General features: G+C 40.3%; 3 protein-coding genes across 3 annotated transcripts; all 3 read right to left on the minus strand.

Moving 5' to 3' along the window:
• Positions 1-1,537: 1,537 nt before the first annotated feature.
• LOC145890051 (uncharacterized) lies at positions 1,538-4,687 on the minus strand. Its single transcript, XM_082981092.1, has 4 exons — positions 3,462-4,687; positions 3,298-3,400; positions 3,038-3,233; positions 1,538-2,976 (listed from the first exon to the last, which is right to left on the minus strand). Exons 1-4 carry the CDS (start codon positions 4,685-4,687, stop codon positions 1,538-1,540), a joined length of 2,964 nt encoding a protein of 987 aa, XP_082837218.1.
• Positions 4,688-7,053: 2,366 nt separating this feature from the next.
• On the minus strand, positions 7,054-10,405 carry LOC145889566 (uncharacterized). The gene is made up of 5 exons (XM_082980545.1): positions 10,401-10,405; positions 9,021-10,287; positions 8,863-8,965; positions 8,603-8,798; positions 7,054-8,526 (listed from the first exon to the last, which is right to left on the minus strand). The coding sequence occupies exons 2-5, from the start codon at positions 10,244-10,246 to the stop codon at positions 7,088-7,090; spliced, it is 2,964 nt and encodes a 987-aa protein (XP_082836671.1). The 5' UTR covers positions 10,247-10,287; positions 10,401-10,405; the 3' UTR covers positions 7,054-7,087.
• A 2,211-nt stretch (positions 10,406-12,616) lies between these two features.
• LOC145890053 (uncharacterized) lies at positions 12,617-16,512 on the minus strand. The gene is made up of 7 exons (XM_082981093.1): positions 16,417-16,512; positions 16,210-16,356; positions 15,877-16,005; positions 14,550-15,816; positions 14,377-14,479; positions 14,123-14,318; positions 12,617-14,055 (listed from the first exon to the last, which is right to left on the minus strand). Exons 1-7 carry the CDS (start codon positions 16,475-16,477, stop codon positions 12,617-12,619), a joined length of 3,342 nt encoding a protein of 1,113 aa, XP_082837219.1. The 5' UTR covers positions 16,478-16,512.
• Between the last annotated feature and the right edge of the window lie 2,027 nt (positions 16,513-18,539).

The following is an 18,539-nucleotide window of genomic DNA, read 5'->3' on the forward strand; positions in this document are numbered from 1 at the left end:
AAAATATGTAAGTAGAGATTGCATCGTGGCGCGCGGGGGAACCCTCGTTAAAAAAAAACCGTTCCTCATCCTCGCAGTGCGCGGTTGCATAAACTGGTTTGCCACTAGCTCTTAACGTCATGGCTAAACTTCGGGCTTTCTCCATAGTCGGGCAAAAATATTTGACCCTGCCATTAGGGAATTGAAAAATACCTTCTAGGGTATTTCGCCAGCGAACATTCAACTGGCGCAACAGTAGGTGTATTTCTGGACGTTTCAGGCCCGGATTAAAGCGGGCGTCCACTTCAAGATTCTCGTCTGTATCGAACGGATCAGTTCCTGGCACAGAAAGAGCCGCCACATTTGGCCCGGCTACAGCTCTGGCAAAATCCATCTCGTAACAAAATTGTGTGTCAAATAAACAAAACACACGCTGGCCACTTGCCGCTCACCACTACTACAAAGCAATATAGTATCCCTAAAAAGGGCCGGGCTAACTAAACAAGTGACCTCAAGCCTCCTCTGCACTTTCATATAACGGTTAGCAAATCTCGTCTCGAAAGGAGTTCCAAATGATATGGTAAAGTCCTTTGAACACTGTCCTCTACCAACCAGAATATTAATAAACAGAAACGACTCGTAGAAAAGAGTATACCTCGGAAAAGGTAATCTTTAGTAAAAGGCGAAAGATTTATGCGTGTGAAGAGAAACCAAACTAGGTGAAATCAAATAGTGTTTCCACTTTGTTTTCTCCGTTTTGGTTGCACCTAGTTTGGTGCCCAACGGATGACGGTGATTGCATAGTCACCACAAAGTGGAAGTCTTTGCTTGGCCGTTTGGTCAGCAAAGTCGTCTTATAGTCACACCAGCTACACTGATGAGACCTTTCAGGTCGAAACAGCAGTGGCCATCTGTCTGCAGCTTATACACAATTCATATTATTGGCTCCACATTGCTTATCGTAAATATTATATATTGGTAGTTTATTGCGTATTGAATGAATAATTTTGAAAGTAAAAAAGCTAATAGACTGCATCGAAATGTTCTGTCTTGTTGATGTAAATGCGATGCAACTTAAACCACGAAAAAAAAACGAGAAAACGTGAAGAAAACGAAAAAATACCCGATTATTCAGAATCACGTGCACAAATGACGCCCAATACAAGGTGGTCTCGAAAAATTAAAAAAATGACTTTGTAAATACTCATGAAGGTCAAACAAATGTGGCTTAGCCAAAAAAGTCATATACAAGGCGACTTGTGGCAACTGCGTACGACGGAAATCACGACATTAGTTTCTATCTTGTTGGACGCCAAGCATTGTGACGCAAATAATATTGTGCCTGTAAATGCCAAGTTGTTTTTTTTTTCTAAACTTAGAAATGTTTTCAAATGATCGTTTCATTAAAAAAACGTACGTGCAAACAGGTTCAACAATAATACAAAGGCAAAAAATAATCTACAGTAAAATCCTTGACAAAAAACACAATTTCCACGAACTAATCAATCACAACGACGTAAATCAAGTACTTGCAAACGTCATACAACACAACCCTATTTCACATTTGAGTTGTATGTTGGCTGGAAGACGCTGTATGCGCATCCACAGTTTCAGACCTTAAACAGGCGCGTGCTCTGTCTAAACCTCTTCTAAACGGTTTTACTAACAGAGAGAAGGGGTTGGTGTAAATGATCGGGTTAAGAGAACTGTTAATAGGGAGGAATACAATAGCCGATAAAGCATAAGCAATAGGAGGAAGAATGATTTTGCCCATACTTAGGAAGGTCATGAAACACAATGGAAACCAGCATGCTAGATCGGTTGCTATCAGAATTGCAATTTTCTTATGAACCTTTTTGGATTTTTTTGCAGCAGAACTTGCCACCCTGTTTACCGTCGAACGTCGGAATATCAAAAAATAAGCAATAATAATGTACATGAGCGCACAAAAATTAAAAGTCATTACAGCGGAAGTCATCGGGTTGTGTTCTTGGTCGTTGTCATTAGTTACATAAAGCCTTGGAATACAAACACCACTGGCGCTGTAATATCCAAAGTAACCTTTTACTTGAGGAGAAATATTAGGGAAATGATTGTTTAAGTAATCGTCAATATCGTACCAATGCGTAGGAGGTTCTACAATGGATATGTTAGCAGTGCTCAAGGCTGAAATCCTTCGGGCAAATTGTTGATATGGGGCAAGAGCGACAGTATCGGAAGAAAAGAATGGATTGGACGATATCCAGGCCATGGTTACCATTGAACTTGATAAATGCACTGAGAGGGGAAGAAGTGCTATAAACAATGCAACGATCCACACAGTAGCAAGCCAGAAGAAGACAACGCGTAAACGCATTTGACGGCTGTTAATTGGAAATAAGACACCATACAACCTATAGGAAGTGAGAACGACCAATGTAAATACGGAACATTGGCTCGACAACACAATAGTTACTCCCAAAGCTGTACAAGATGTGCTTGTACGCCATTCTTTGTCAACGAGGCAATATTGTCCTTTGTATAGTTGCGATCGAATGGCAATAGAAAACAGAGCAACGCCCATGAGGAAATCAGCAACAGACAGATTTAGAATCAAAAGGTCATTTGCAATAGACACCTTAGATCTTCGCATCAATGGGTTACGGGGTCGTGTATAAAGTTTTCTTAAAATAATGAAGGCTACTGCGACATTACCAAATGTGGCAAAGAAAGCCATTATCCAGACAAGAACCTGAAGAAACGATGACTTAATAAGATCATCCCTAGACGATATTCCACCTTCACTAAACACGTTCTTTGGACATTCATCTGAATAATCTGAGCAGTCTTGCTTCCCATCGAGGACTTGACTCCTCTTGACGAAGAGCGGATCCCCGTTTTCACAATAGAAATGTGTGGCATCTGTGCAGTTGATTTCATCTGACTGATCAACGCAATCCGTTGGTAGTTTTGCGTCACATCGTTTTTCCAATGGTATGCTCACAACGTTTTTTGTACCTGGAAGTAAGTGAATGCTTTTGATTTTAAATGTGTAGAAAATGAAACGCCCTTCTCATACCTGTTGGCCACTCTGTTGTTCCAGCATCGCAAATAAACCTTGTATCTGTGCAATTTCGTTCATCTATTCCATCTTCACATTCCTGAACTCCATTGCAGATAGACTTTCCGAACGCAAAGTTCACCTCACCAGCGCAGCGTTTCAATTTCACTTTGATGAAGTTGGTAATGCCGTAGAATCCAGGCGGTATCACTTCCTGAATGTTGTCAAAGATTGGTTACAATTGAGTTATGCCCATGAAGTTTGAGGTATGAACTCACATTAACGGTTGGCAAGTCGTCACAAATTGATGGACGGTGGGAACAATTGGCCCTTTCGCTACATTCGTCCTCAAAGATGCTGCATTCTGTTACGTTGTCACACCTGAAATAAGAAAAAAGGTGAAAATTTAACTAAATAACACAAAAAAGATTCTAGAACAAACCTAGTAGCCTCCGCTGGAACAAACGCCTTTATAAACGACTCTAGGTCACTTCCTGGAAGTGCTGCTACCAAATCAGGATGAAAAAGGTCACACTTAAAGTCAAATTTTTTGCTGCTTTCGGCTTTCACTGTTTTCAGGGTGCAAAGGTCCTCATCAACTTTAGTATCCGCGCAGTCTACTTTCCCGTCACATACCTCGTTTGCTAATATGCATGTGTCGTCGCATTTTAAATCTCCAACTGAACAATTGGAATGGCTGTTAACGTAAACCACTTTCTGGCAAAACTCGGAAACATTTTTGCTCGCGCGTCCTTGCGAACAAAGACACTCGTCTGAAAAGTCTTGACAATCAATAACTCCGTCGCAAAGTTGCCGGGATGCAATCACAGTTTTCCCGTCGAGGCAACGTGTGCAAGTCGATGTGCTGTTTTCTCTCAAACACAAATCCGAATCGTCATCGCAGTTTGCAAAATCGTCGTAAAGCATCCACTGGGGTATGGAGCAGTATCTGTCAGATGTTCCAAGATCACGTCGACATTTGAAACCAGGAAGTGTTTTTATGTCATCAGTTCCATTGGGGCAATCCGAGAATGCGTCACACGAATGACCCCAGAAAATGCACTTTTCTGGTTCACTTGGACAACGAAACATTCTCGGTTCATCACAACTTTCTATCTCATCACTGCAATCGCCACAATGATCCATTCCATCGCATAACAAGTAAGTGGGAATACATCTTCTATCGTTGTGACAACGAAACTCTCCCTCCACACAGCTTTTATTCTTAGACATGGGAATTTCGTCACTTCCGTCTTTGCAATTTACCAGAACGTTTCCTTGCCACGAACGTGGAATGCATCGCCCGTTGTCATAACACCTAAACTCTTTTTCACTGATGCAAAATGTAAGTGGTGCGTACTCGTCGGATCGATCAGAACAATCCCAATAATCATCCTTGACTCTGTACCTTGGAATACACCTTCCATTGGCGTGGCACCTGAATTCTGATTCGTTGTGACAACTTGTTAGTGCTGAAACTTCGTCCGTCCCGTTTTTGCAATCTTGGTAACCGTCCATTATCCATTCGCGTGGAATGCATCTTGTTTTCTTATTCGGTGATGCATTGCAGCTGTATTCGTTTTCAAGACAATTTTGAAAACCTTCTCTTTCGTCGCTATTGTCGGGCAAGAGAACGCTATTGCAGTTGACTTCACCATCAGCCACCATCCACCTCGGAATGCAGGTCTTGCTTTTGAAACACTCGAACTCTAATTACATAACTGTCTTTCAAAAAATGTCAACATGCCGAAATACACAGGTTTTGTTAACGTTACCAACACTTAACATGTAGCCTACAGACTAAAGCCATATTAGAACATACCATTTGGGCGGCAGGGATAATTTAAACTTTCTGATAGTTGGCAGCTATCTTCGGTGTTGATGAATTTTCTGAGAACGCATCTTTGGGTTCCTTGACACCTGATTTCATCGTCTGAACACGCAAGAAGCTCTGAAAGAATTAACTCTTATGTATCAACCAGTGTTACAATAGGAAATTCAGGTTTCCTGGAATGGATATTACACTAGAAAGAATAACCTGATGAAGCAAGTTCTCAAAAGTATTGCTTGCTCTTTGAAAAAACTTTACTTCAATAAACAGTATTCAACTGTTGTATCTATGTCCAATTTACATATCGTGACTAAAGAACCAATCCTCTCTTCGATTGAATGAAGTTTTGTTAAAACAATCATTTCATTCGAACAGTTGAACCGTCAAATTGCAACTGCACGAATCGTTGAGATATTAATTTACCAAAACATAGAAGTAATTCCTCAGAAAAATCACGAATGGGAAATTCCAAAGATTTCTGATATCGGTAAATGTAATTTTTTAATGGGGTAGAGATTTAGTCTGATGTCTGATAAGTTTAAGAAACACAGGTCTGTTAACACGAATTTCAAATCTTAGTAATCGTTTGATTGGGACTTGAAATTTTTGTTATTGGAGCCTTGTTTGTCAACCTTTTTAATCTTTGATTTTCCAAAAACGAGTGTGTACCTCACAACACATAACCTTACCAATATTCTCGTCACTTCCATCTGTACACTGTGCAGCTCCATCATTCACAGATTCTCGGTATATGCAGCGATAACGCCTGGAGCTGCAAAGAAAAAATCCATCCTCCGGTCTGCAACCCTTTGCCAGCACCGAAAACAGTTTTGCGTCTCCTGCAATTAATAACTGTTCTTTCACATAAGTTGCATACACAAAAACACCAATGAAAAACCTCCACCTTTCTGACTGCTTCCAACAGTAACCGCAAAAAGCGTAAATATAAGACGAACGTGTCTATCCATGGCGAAAGTGCTGTTTAAATCAAATCAAATGATGGCATGAGCACTGACAAAACCGTGAAGGTTCTCGAGTCAGGAGCCCTGTTCTAATGGTATTTTCATTAACCTATATCAATAGAGTTTCCTTGAAGGAAACTGACGACGTGAGAAATGTCACGTCTCTACATTGTGATATACCTGAAAGTCCAACACAGCTATGGCGCTTTTGTGATGAGCATCAAGTTTTTGGTAGCTTTATCATCACTACTTTCCCTTCACACAACTGGCAACCGAATATGGATAAGTCGCGAGGGGCCTTCAATTGGATGAAGCTTTTCATATCTGCAGTACAATTAATTTTCTATAGTCACGCGGCTGTATTGTTTTCATGAATGCTTTCAACAGTTGCTATCCCATGTAGCGTTATCTCTTCGAGAATTGAAGGCCACCACGTTTGGATAATACGTCATCAAATCGAGTATGTACACCCAACTTCACAAATAACATGCTACTCGATTGTTGCATTTTGTTTGCCGACAAGCACTGAAACTCTGATGGTAAGCAATGTTTAAACCCTTCTACTTCGTCACTATTGTCTGGAAACACATAGCTATCGCAATCAACTTTTCCGTCAGCCACCAACCACCTGGGAATGCAGTTCCTGCTCCGTGAGCATTGAAACTCTGACAAACAGAGGATTAGGTGTTTGATAAGCAACAAACCACAGTTCTTAACAATTTTCGCAATTAGGATTGCGGACCTTTCAGAAGTTTACTGATATACACTTACTGTTCAACCTTACCTTGAAATAGGCAATGATACCGCATCAATACCGTAAACAGCATCGAAAATGACACCCGTACCGTGTTAATGAATGTACTGATTCCTGCACAATTTTGGTAATTGGTGTATTTTTGTTGCAAACGTGTCTGTGAACTAAGGGTCGAAGCAGGAGGATGGTGCAATGTCACGTCTTGGATTACATTGTGACGCAAAAAATATTGTGCGTGCAAATGTCATATTGTTTTTTTTAGGAAAGTGGAGCCAATAATATGAATTGTGTAAGCTGCAGACTAATGGCCACTGTTTTTTTTTGGTAAACTCCAATAATAATTTTGAACGATGGTTTCATTTAAAAAAGCATACGTGCGAATGTACAACAATAACACAAAAGCATAAACAATATTACAGTAAAAACCTTGACAAATCGTTTCAAGAAAACACAATTTGCACGAACCAACCAATAACAACGTATATCAATTACTTGCAAGCGTCATACAACACAACCCTGTTTTACATTTGAGTGGTATGTTGGCTGGAAGACGCTGTATGCGTATCCGCAGTTTCAGACCATAAACGGGCGCGTGCTCTGTCTAAACCTCTTCTAAAAGGTTTTACTAACAGAGAGAAGGGGTTGGTGTAAATGATCGGGTTAAGCGAACTGTTAATAGGGAGGAATACAATAGCAGACAAAGCATAAGCAATTGGAGGAAGAATGACTTTGCCCATACTTAGGAAGGTCATGAAACACAATGGAAACCAGCATGCTAGATCGGTTGCTATCAGAATTGCAATCTTCTTATGAAGCTTATTTGACGTTTTGGAAGCAGAACTTGCCACCCTGTTTACCGTCGAACGTCGGAATATCAAAAAATAAGCAATAATAATGTACATGAGCGCACAAAAGTTGAAAGTCATTACAGCGGAAGTCATTGGATTGTGCTCTTGGTCGTTATCGCTAGTTACATAAAGCCTTGGAATACAAACACCACTGGCGCTGTAGTATCCAAAGTAACCTTTCACTTGAGGAGAAATATTAGGGAAATGATTGTTTAAGTAATCTTCAATATCGTACCAATGCGTAGGAGGTTCTACAGTGGATATGTTAGCAGTGCTCAATGCTAAAATCCTTTGTGCAAATTGTTGATATGGGGCATGAGCGACAGTATCGGATGAAAAGAATGGATTTGACGATATCCAGGCCAGGGTTACCATTGAACTTGATAAATGCACCGAGAGGGGAAGAAGTGCTATAAACAATGCAACCATCCACACAGTAGCAAGCCAGAAGAAGACAACGCGTAAACGCATTTGACGGCTGTTAATTGGAAATAAGACACCATATAACCTATAGGAAGTGAGAACAACCAACGTAAATACGGAACATTGGCTCGACAAAACAATAGTTACTCCCAAAGCTGTACAAGATGTGCTTGTACGCCATTCTTTATCAACAAGGCAATATTGTCCTTTGTAAAACTGTGATCTGATGGCAATAGAAAACAGAGCTACGCCCATGAGGAAATCAGCAACAGACAGATTTAGAATCATAAGGTCATTTGCAATAGACACCTTAGATCTTCGCATCAATGGGTTACGGGGTCGTGTATAAAGTTTTCTTAAAATAATGAAGGCTACTGCGGCATTGCCAAATGTGGCAAAGAAAGCCATTATCCAGACAAGAACCTGAAGAAACGATGACTTGATAAGATCTTCCCTAGACGATATTCCACCTTCACTGAACACGTTCTTTGGACATTCATCTGAATAATCTGAGCAGTCTTGCTTCCCATCGAGTACTTGACTCCTCTTGACGAAGAGCGGATCCCCGTTTTCGCAATAGAAATGTGTGGCATCTGTGCAGTTGATTTCATCTGACTGATCAACGCAATCAGTTGGAAGTTTTGCGTCACATCGTTTTTCCAATGGTATGCTCACAACTTTTTTTGAACCTGGAAATTCGAGAAAAAAAGTAAGTGAATGCTGCTGATTTTTAAATGTGTAGAAAATGAAACGCCCTTCTCATACCTGTTGGCCACTCTGTTGTTCCAGCATCGCAAATAAACCTTGTATCTGAGCAATTTCGTTCATCTATTCCATCTTCACATTCCAAAACTCCATTGCAGATTGACTTTCCGAACGCAAAGTTCAACAGACCAGCGCAGCGCCTCAATTTCACTGTGATGAAGTTGGTAATGCCGTAGTATCCAGGGGGTATCAGTTGCTGAATATTGTCAAAGATTCGTTACAATTGAGCTATGCCCATGAGTTTTGCAGTATGAACTCACATTAACGGTTTGCAAGTCGTCACAAATTGACAGACGATGGGAACAATTGGCCCTTTCGCTACATTCGTCCTCGAAGTTGCTACATTCTGTTACGTAGTCACACCTGAAAAAGGAAAAAAGGTGAAAATTTAAACTAAATAACACTAAACAGAACAAACCTAGTAGCCTCTGGTGGAACAAACGCCTTTATAAATGACTCTAGGTCACTTCCTGGAAGTGCTGCTTCCAAATCAGGATGGAAAAGGTCACACTTAAAGTCATATTTTTTGCTGCTTTCGGCTTTCACAGTTTTCAGGGTGCAAAGGTCCTCATCGACTTTAGTATCCCCGCAGTCTATTTTCCCGTCACATACCTCGTTTGCTGATATGCATTTGTCGTCGCACTTTAAATCTCCAACTAAACAATTGGGATCGCTGTTAACGTAAACCACTTTCTGGCAAAACTCGGAAACATTTTTGCTCGCACGTCCTTGGGAACAAAGACACTCGTCCGTAAAGTCTTGACAATCAATAACTCCGTCGCAAATTTGCCGAGATGCAATCACAGTTTTCCCGTCGAGGCAACGTGTGCAAGTCGATGTGCTGTTTTCTCTCAAACACAAATCCGAATCGTCATCGCAGTTTGCAAAATCGTCGTAAAGCATCCACTGGGGTATGGAGCAGTATCTGTCAGATGTTCCATGATCACGTCGACATTTGAAACCGGGTAGTGTTTTTATGTCATCAGTTCCATTGGCGCAATCCGAGAATGCGTCACATGAATGACCCCAAAAGATACACTTGCCTAGTTCATTCGGACAACGGAACATTCTCGGTTCATCACAACTTTCTATCTCATCACTGCAATCGCCACAATGATCCATTCCATCACATAACAAGTAAGTGGGAATACATCTTCTATCGTTGTGACAACGAAACTCGCCCTCCACACAACTCTCATTCTTTTGCATTGGAATTTCGTCACTTCCGTCTTTGCAATTGACCAAAGCGTTACCCCGCCACGAACGTGGAATGCATCGCCCATTGTCATTACACCTAAATTCGTTTTCACTGATGCAAAATTTGAGTGGTTCGTACTCGTCGGATCGATCAGAACAATCCCAATAATTATCCTTGACTCTGTACCTTGGAATACACCTTCCATTGACGTGGCACCTGAATTCTGATTCGTTGTGACAACTTGTTAGTGCTGAAAATTCGTCCGTCCCGTTTTGGCAATCTTCGTAACCGTCCATTACCCATTCGCGTGGAATGCATCTTGTTTTCTCATTCGGCGATGCAGTGCAGCGGTATTCGTTTTTAAGACAGTTTTGAAAACCTTCTCTTTCGTCGCTGTTGTCGGGCAAGAGAACGCTATTGCAGTTGACTTTGCCGTCAGCCACCATCCACCTCGGAATGCAGGTCTTGCTTTTGGAACACTCGAACTCTAATTACATAACTATCCTTCAAAAAATGTCAACATGCCGAAATACACAGGATTTTTTAACGTTACCAACACTTAACATGTAGCCTACACACTAAAGCCTTATTAGAACATACCATTTGGGCGACAGGGATAATTTAAACTTTCTGATAGTTGGCAGCTATCTTTGGTGTTTGTGAATCTTCTGAGAACGCATCTTTGGGTTCCTCTACACCTGATTTCATCGTCTGAACACGCCAGTGGCTCTGAAAGAATTAACTCTTATATATCAACCAATGTTACGATAGGAAATTCAGGTTTCCTGGAATGGATATTATACTAGAAAGAATAACCTGGTGAAACAAGATCTCAAAAGCATTGCTTGCTGTTTAAAAAGTCACGAATGCGGAATTTCAAAGTTTGTCTGATATCGATAAATATAATTTTCTAATAAGGCAAAGATTTAGTGTGATGTCTAAAAAGATTATGAAACACAGGTCTAATAACGCGAATTTCAAATCTTAGTAATCGCTTGATTGGTACTTGAAATTAGAGCCTTGTTTCTCAACCTTTTTAATCTGTGATTTACAAAACGAGTGTGTATCTCACAACACATAACCTTACCAATATTCTCGTCACTTCCATCTGGACACAGTTCACCGAGATCTTTCACAGACTCTCGGTATATGCAATAACGCCTGGAGCGACAAAGAAAAAATCCATCCTCCGGTCTACAACCCTTTCCTAGCTCCGAAAACGGTTTTGCGTTTCCTGCAAATAATAATTGTTCTCTCATAAAAGTTGCATACACAAAAACACCAATAAAAAACCTCCACCTTTCTGACTGCTTCCAACAGTAAACGCAAAAAGCGTAAAAATGAGAAACACGTGTCTATCCATACTGCAATTGTTGTAATGATGTTTTCATCAACGCTACCGGGAAAGTTTCGTTGAAGGAAACTGCCGACGTGAGAAACGTCACGTCTCTGCATTGCGACATACCAGAAAGTCCAACACAGTTATGGCGCTTTTGTGATGAGTATCACGTTATTGGTTGCTTTATCATCATTACGTTCCTTTCAGGAAACTGGCAACCGAATATGGGTATAGGTGTTCAATTTGATGACGTCTTGTTTTGCTTCAGTAAAATTCGATTTCTTTATTCACCAGGCTATTCTGTTTTTAAGAATTCTTTCAACAGTTTCTATTACACGTGGCGTTATCTGTTCGAGAAGTGAAGGCCACCACGTTTGGATAATACGTCATCAGCATATACGCCCAACTTCGCAAATAACATTCTAGCACTTCTTCTAATCAACAACATGTTTATGCTGTTTCAGGATAATCCTACTTTTCTCTGATGTGTTTTTTGACTTTCTTCTCTTATATATTCCGTTTGCATAAAGTCAATACGTATCTTGCTGATACAGATTTGGTAATGTTTGAAACAAAGTGTTTCTGATTACCGTCAGTTACCGTCATTGCCGACTGACGTCATACCGATACCGACTGGCGGTATAATCAGCAACACTTTGTTTCAAACATTTCCTATCCGCTTATTGCTGTTGCTGGTTTTAAAGACAGTGCCACATCAGGGGTTGGATTCTGTCCACTTAAGACATTAGAAGTTTCACAGGCTTCGCAGCCAAGCTGGATCAGCCACTATTCCCGAGTATTACTTCTGCGTTGCTTAAGAGATTAGGTTACATGCTTGTTATTAATATGTTTCCGAGTATTTTGATCCTGAAGTAATACGCTCGTTAATCACTCAACTCCCACAGAGTATTCGGCAGAGCATGGACCTTAATACAGACGTTCTTGTCCGTATGGTAACAGAGGCCTCATGGCAGTCTCGTCGCGTAACCGGCATCTAACTTTTTACGGAAATTAAATGATTTGATTTTGGAAGCATTTATTGATTTCATTGTATACTCTTGCGTCGGTAAATAGAGGTTTTACAATCATAGCATGAAAAAATCGCAAAACATATAAAAGGCGTTTCTGGTAAATTTACCTGACATTTTCCTACAGACTAAAATACTTTTTGTAAAACCTTTACGTAAGATCTGCCTTTTACAAGGAGCGGGCACTTGACACCAAAAGCGTACCAAGCGAATCAGTTTTTGATATGTTTTGTATAAGGTAATAATGTACGATGGAAATAAAACAAAATATGCGGATGTTACACAACAACAACAACAACAAAAATCAACAACAGCAACGAAAATCAACAGTGAAAAGTTTGACAAATGCCTGCATAATTCATAAACATAATTCATTTTTTAGCAAGCGATGAACAACACAATATTCATCCATTTTCAAGGGCACAGATAAAGGAGTTTCGTTGATTGTTTCACATCTGAGAGGTTTGTGGGATGGAAGTCGCCGCAAGCGTATCTGTTATTTCGGACCTAAAACGGGCGCGTGCTCTGTTCAAGCCTTTTCTAAACGGTTTTACTAACAGAGAGAAGGGGTTTGTGTAAATTATAGGATTAAGAGAACTGTTTATGGGGAGGAATACTATGGCCGACAAGGCATAAGCAGTGGGAGAAAGAATGATTTTGCCCATACTTAAAAAGGTCATGAAACACAATGGAAACCAGCATGCTAGATCGGTTGCTATCAGAATTGCAATTTTCTTATGAAGCTTATTGGATTTCTTTGCTGCAGAACTTGCCACCCTGTTTACCGTCGAACGTCGGTATATCAAAAAATAAGCAATAATAATGTACATGAGAGCACAAAAGTTGAAAGTCATTACAGCGGAAGTCATCGGGTTGTGCTCTTGGTCGTTATGGCTAGTTACATAAAGCCTTGGAATACAAACACCACTGGCGCTGTAGTATCCAAAGTAACCTTTCACTTGAGGAGAAATATTAGGGAAATTATCATTTAAATACTTTTCAATATCGTACCAATGTGTTGGAGGCTCGACGATAGATATATTGTGAGAGCTTAGGGCCAAAATGCGATGGGCAAATTGTTGATATGGACCAAGTGCAATTGTGTCGGATTGAAAGAAAGGATTGGACGATATCCAGGCCATGGTTACCATTGAACTTGATAAATGCACTGAGAGGGGAAGAAGTGCTATAAACAATGCAAACATCCACACTATAAAGAGCCAGAAGAAAACGACACGTAAATGCATTTGACGGCTGTTAATTGGAAATAAGACACCATACAACCTATAGGAAGTGAGAACGACCAACGTAAATACGGAACATTGGCTCGACAACACAATAGTTACTCCCAATGCTGTACAAGATTGGCTTGTACGCCATTCTTTGTCAAACAGACAATATTGTCCTTTGTACAACTGTGATCTGATGGCAATAGAAAACAGAGCTACGCCCATGAGAAAATCAGCAACAGACAGATTTAGAATCATAAGGTCATTTGCAGTAGAAACCTTTGAGTTTCGCTTCATTGCGTTGCGAGGCTTTTCATAAAACTTTTTCGTAATAATGAAGGCTACCGAGGCGTTGCCAAATGTGGCAAAGAAAGCCATTATCCAGACAAGAACCTGAAGAAACGATGACTTAATAAGTTCTTCCCTAGAAGATATTCCACCTTCACTAAACACGTTCTTTGGACATTCATCTGAATAATCTGAGCAGTCTTGCTTCCCATCGAGGACTTGCTTCCTCTTGACGAAGAGCGGTTTCCCGTTTTCACAATAGAAATGTCTGGCATCTGTGCAGTTGATTTCATCTGACTGATCAACGCAATCAGTTGGAAGTTTTGCATCACATCGTTTCTCCATTGGGATGCTCACAACTTTCTTTGAACCTAATTGTTCCGCAAAATTGCTTTGGTATAAGTTTCTCTAGCGTTATTTATATAATCATTTTCATACCTGTTGGCCACTTTGTTGTTCCAGCGTCGCAAGCGAACCTTGTATCGGAGCAGTTGCGTTCGTCAATTCCATCTTCACACTCCAGTATTCCATTGCAGATCGACTTACCCAAGGCAAAGTTGAAAGTACCAGCACAGCGTCTTAAGTTCAATTGGATTACTTTAGTGATGCCGTATGACCCAGTTGGGAGTGTTTCCTGAAAACGTAAGCTAAGTTTTAACTAATATCCATATATTTTAGTCGTGTGCACTCACAAAGGCAGATGGCAGTTCGTCACAAATTTTCAGACGGTGGGAACAATTGGCCCTCTCACTGCATTCGTCCTCAAAGGTGAGGCATTCCGTGATATTATTACATCTGCAACATACACGACTTTCAGAATACTCAAATCAAACAATTTCTTTGTGAAAGAAAATTGATTGCAAACCTAGTGGCATTTGAAGGAACCATCTCGTTGTAAATGGTCTGTAAACCGGCTAGACGGAAGATTGTGGCCATGGCCGGGGACAATGCATCACACTCAAAGTTATGCTCTTTTGTGTTTTCAGTTATGTCTGTTTTTATTGTGCAGAGGTCTTCATCCAGACCGGACTCCAGACAATCAATTATTCCATCACACACTTTGCTTGCCCCAATGCATTTGCCATCGCATTGCAAACTTCCGATCAAACAATCAGGATCACCTCCAGAGTAAACAACTTTCTGACAAAACTCGGAAACTTTCTTGCTCTCTCGTCCTTGGGAACAAAGACACTCGTCAGAGAAATCTTGGCAATCTATAATTCCGTCGCAAATTTGCCGGGATGCAATCACAGTTTTCCCGTCGAGACAACCTGTGCAAGTCGATGTACTGTTTTCTCTCAAACACAAATCCGAATCATCGTCGCAGTTTGAAAAATCATCATGTAGCATCCACTGTGGTATGGCGCAGTATCTCTCGGTGCTGGCTAGGTCACGTCGACATTTGAAGCCAGGCGCTGTTTTGATATCATCGGCTCTGTTTGCACAATCGGAGAATGTATCACATGAATGACCCCAGTAGATGCATTTGCTTGGTTCATTCGGACAACGAAACATTCTCGGTTCATCACAACTTTCTATCTCATCACTGCAATCGCCACAATGATCCATTCCATCACATAACAAGTAAGTGGGAATACATCTTCTATCGTTGTGACAACGGAACTCTCCCTCCACACAACTCTCATTCTTAGACATGGGACTTTCGTCACTTCCGTCTTTGCAATTGACCAAAGAGTTTCCCCGCCATGAACGCGGAATACATCGTCTATTATCTTGGCACTGGAACTCCTTGTTGCTAAAGCATGAAGGAAGTGACTCTTTCTCGTCAGACCCGTCCGTGCAATCAAGATAACCATCAAATACTCTGTACCTTGGAACACACTTTCCGTTTGATTTGCACCGAAACTCAGTTTGTTCATGACAAGTATCAAGAGATGACAATTCATCCCTTCCATTTTCGCAATCTTCGTAACCGTCCATCACCCATTCACGTGGTATGCATCGCGACTTTACGTTGGTCTGTAAATGGCAACGAAATTCCCATTTAAAGCACTCTTGATAACCTTCCAATTCGTCGCTGTCGTCAGCCAACAACGAACTATCACAATCAACTCTTCCGTTGGCCACCATCCACCTCGGAATACAGATTCTACTTCGGTTACATTGGAATTCTGAAAATTAATTTTCTTTGGAAATTTTCACGCATGTTTCTGCGAATGAAGCAAAATTACCTTGAGGGCGACATGGATAGTTTGCCGTCTCCGATGTCTGACAACTCGCAGCTTTGTTTATTGTGTGACGTAGAACGCAGCGTTCTGATGTGCGGCATCGCACTTCGTCGTCAGTACAATTTAGTGGTTCTGCAATGAGAAAATAAAATTTCGCCTTTAAATAAGATGAAAGCCTGGTGAAAGAACAGATTTTCAGGTTGCATTTCTTTTTCCAATGCTCGGTCGTTTGAAGGAAATGGGTTGGAATCACTTTGAATTCAGCTCCATGAGGCGTTTGCTTTATTTTATTTTGATACAGTTCTAAGTGGCAAAATGCAAGCCTGATTGTTTTACCGAAGTTGTGGTCGCTACCGTCTGGACACTGTACACGTCCATCCTTCACTGATTCTCGATTTATGCAAATGTTGCTCGAATTGCACTTAAAAAATCCGTCTTCCGCTCTGCAATGCTTAGATAGTTCCTCAAACGGTTTACCATCGCCTAGAGGTACATCAAAATATTAATTCTGAGTAATTGGTTGTAATGATCCACTATACCTACCTATTTGCCAGCTTCGCAAAATCAAATGGAATTTCAAAACAGTCAAAAGATGCTGTCGCATGTTTTTAGGATTATTCAACAGTTAGTTTATTTGTGCTGCGTGATACAAGAACTATGTAAGAAAATATTGAACGTAAGAGGATTAATTGTGATACCAAGGAGGGCAGGGGTGCTACAAACAAAGCAATCATGCACAAGGTAGCAAGTCCGAAGTAGATAACGCTGAAAGTCTTGTATACATCGTAAAAGGTGTTAATTTGCAACTTCCAAGCAAAACAGTGTTATTAACCAGAGCTTACAATCATTTGCTTTGCCATCGTCATCCAATTTATATAATTGTGACACAACAGCCCCATTCATTCTTTTGTTTCTCTTGATCCGTGCAATGGAACGTGTCAGCTATAACAACTCCACGACATGATATTACCAAAACACCGAAACTATTCCTTATGAGAATCACAAAAACTCTCACCACCAACGTCATCACACAAAATTTATGTGTTTTCGTTGTAGGGAACTTTCATAGTAGCACATTACATGTAGGTTTCTATATTACGAGTAGCTCTCTGCATACGGACTCGCAGTCTATATTTAGACACTTTCCTACTAATTTCGTGACACTCGTTTGGCCTGGCACGTAATTTGAACCCCAGGAATGCATACTCAAATGATCCGTTTGAGGCTTTGAGAGTGTTCTTCAAATTAGCATTGCACTTTTTAGCGGAGCGTCTTATTGTAATTACCCCAAATACTTACATTGCGAGAATAAAATGTTGTTTTCTTGAAAAAAATTACTATCGTTACAATTATTTTCATCATACTTTTGCAATGAAACAAGAATTTTGTTAACCTGCTATTCAAAAACATACAAAATGGGTAATGTCCCTCGATTTTCAATTGATAAAAGATCTTCCTGTCTGTGAAGGCCACTTTGCTGTTTCAACATCATAAACTTTGTTTCCAAACATTCTCGTTCATCTAACTTCACACACCCGGCCTGCATTGCAGTTTGACTTTCCCACCCCAAGGTCCCACTACCTGTTTAGGGCCTCAATTAAGCACAAATAAAAATGTGCACGGATTACATTTGGTTTTGATAAAAGTGCTGAAAATACACTAAAACCAATTTTAACTTGGTATTTGTGACTAAAACTAGTCGTCACATGTTTAGGGGATACGAACAGTTGACTATTTTACTTCAATCATCCAAAAAGTTGCACGGCAAAACTTACCTACGAGCTTCCTAAAGTCTATCTTGGAAGTGCTGCTTTCAAATTACAAAGAAGACGGCCACATTTGAAGTTAAAACTTGAGCTACTTACAGATGACGCAGTGTAAAGGTATTATAACACTCTTGCTTTGCTACTTTCAAGTTCCTTGCTTTGCTCCTTTCCACTTGTTATCGGGCCTCCAACTAAACAGTTGGAATCAACTTTCTGACAAAACTCGGAAGTATTTTTGCCCACACCACCTTGTGACTCAAGAACCCGTGTTGTGGATATAGTCCGCTAACAATTGCACGATTTTCTGAATCATGGCATTACCAAAATACCAAAATAATTCCTACAAATAACCACGAAAAGGGTGGTGGCAATGTAGCGTATCTTTTTCCCGTACTGCGAAACAATATGTTACACTGGCAAACGGGAGATAACGTTGATCCCAGTTCACTTCTTGTCCACAAAGGTAAAAAGGTAAATTATCAATAGATGCTAACTACTAAGGATTCCAATATTTAATGACGTCATTATTTTTGCATACTCGTTGTAAAAAAAAAAACACGCAACGCTTGTGTTTTCGCTGTAGCGACCTACATCTATTGCAGTGTCGTTATTCATGCGCTAAATTCGCCAGGGTTTATTTTGTACAATCATAATTTAAAGGCCAGAATCACTTGGAAAAAGGCAGGTTGCACGTACGTTACATAACTTACATACAAACATATATTTTGATTACATATTGCCATGATAAAAGAGATAATTACGGCGTGTTTTGATGAATAATTCGCACAACAGGCTTTACGATTTTATTGAAAATTTTTAACAGTTGGAAGAATGTTGATTAATGGCACGAACCCTTGAATTGCCATCAATTTGTGTTCATAACCTGTCGTGATCAGAGTA

The sequence above is a fragment of the Ascidia mentula genome, chromosome 2, assembly GCF_947561715.1.
Source record: "Ascidia mentula chromosome 2, kaAscMent1.1, whole genome shotgun sequence".
Lineage (NCBI taxonomy): Eukaryota > Metazoa > Chordata > Ascidiacea > Phlebobranchia > Ascidiidae > Ascidia > Ascidia mentula.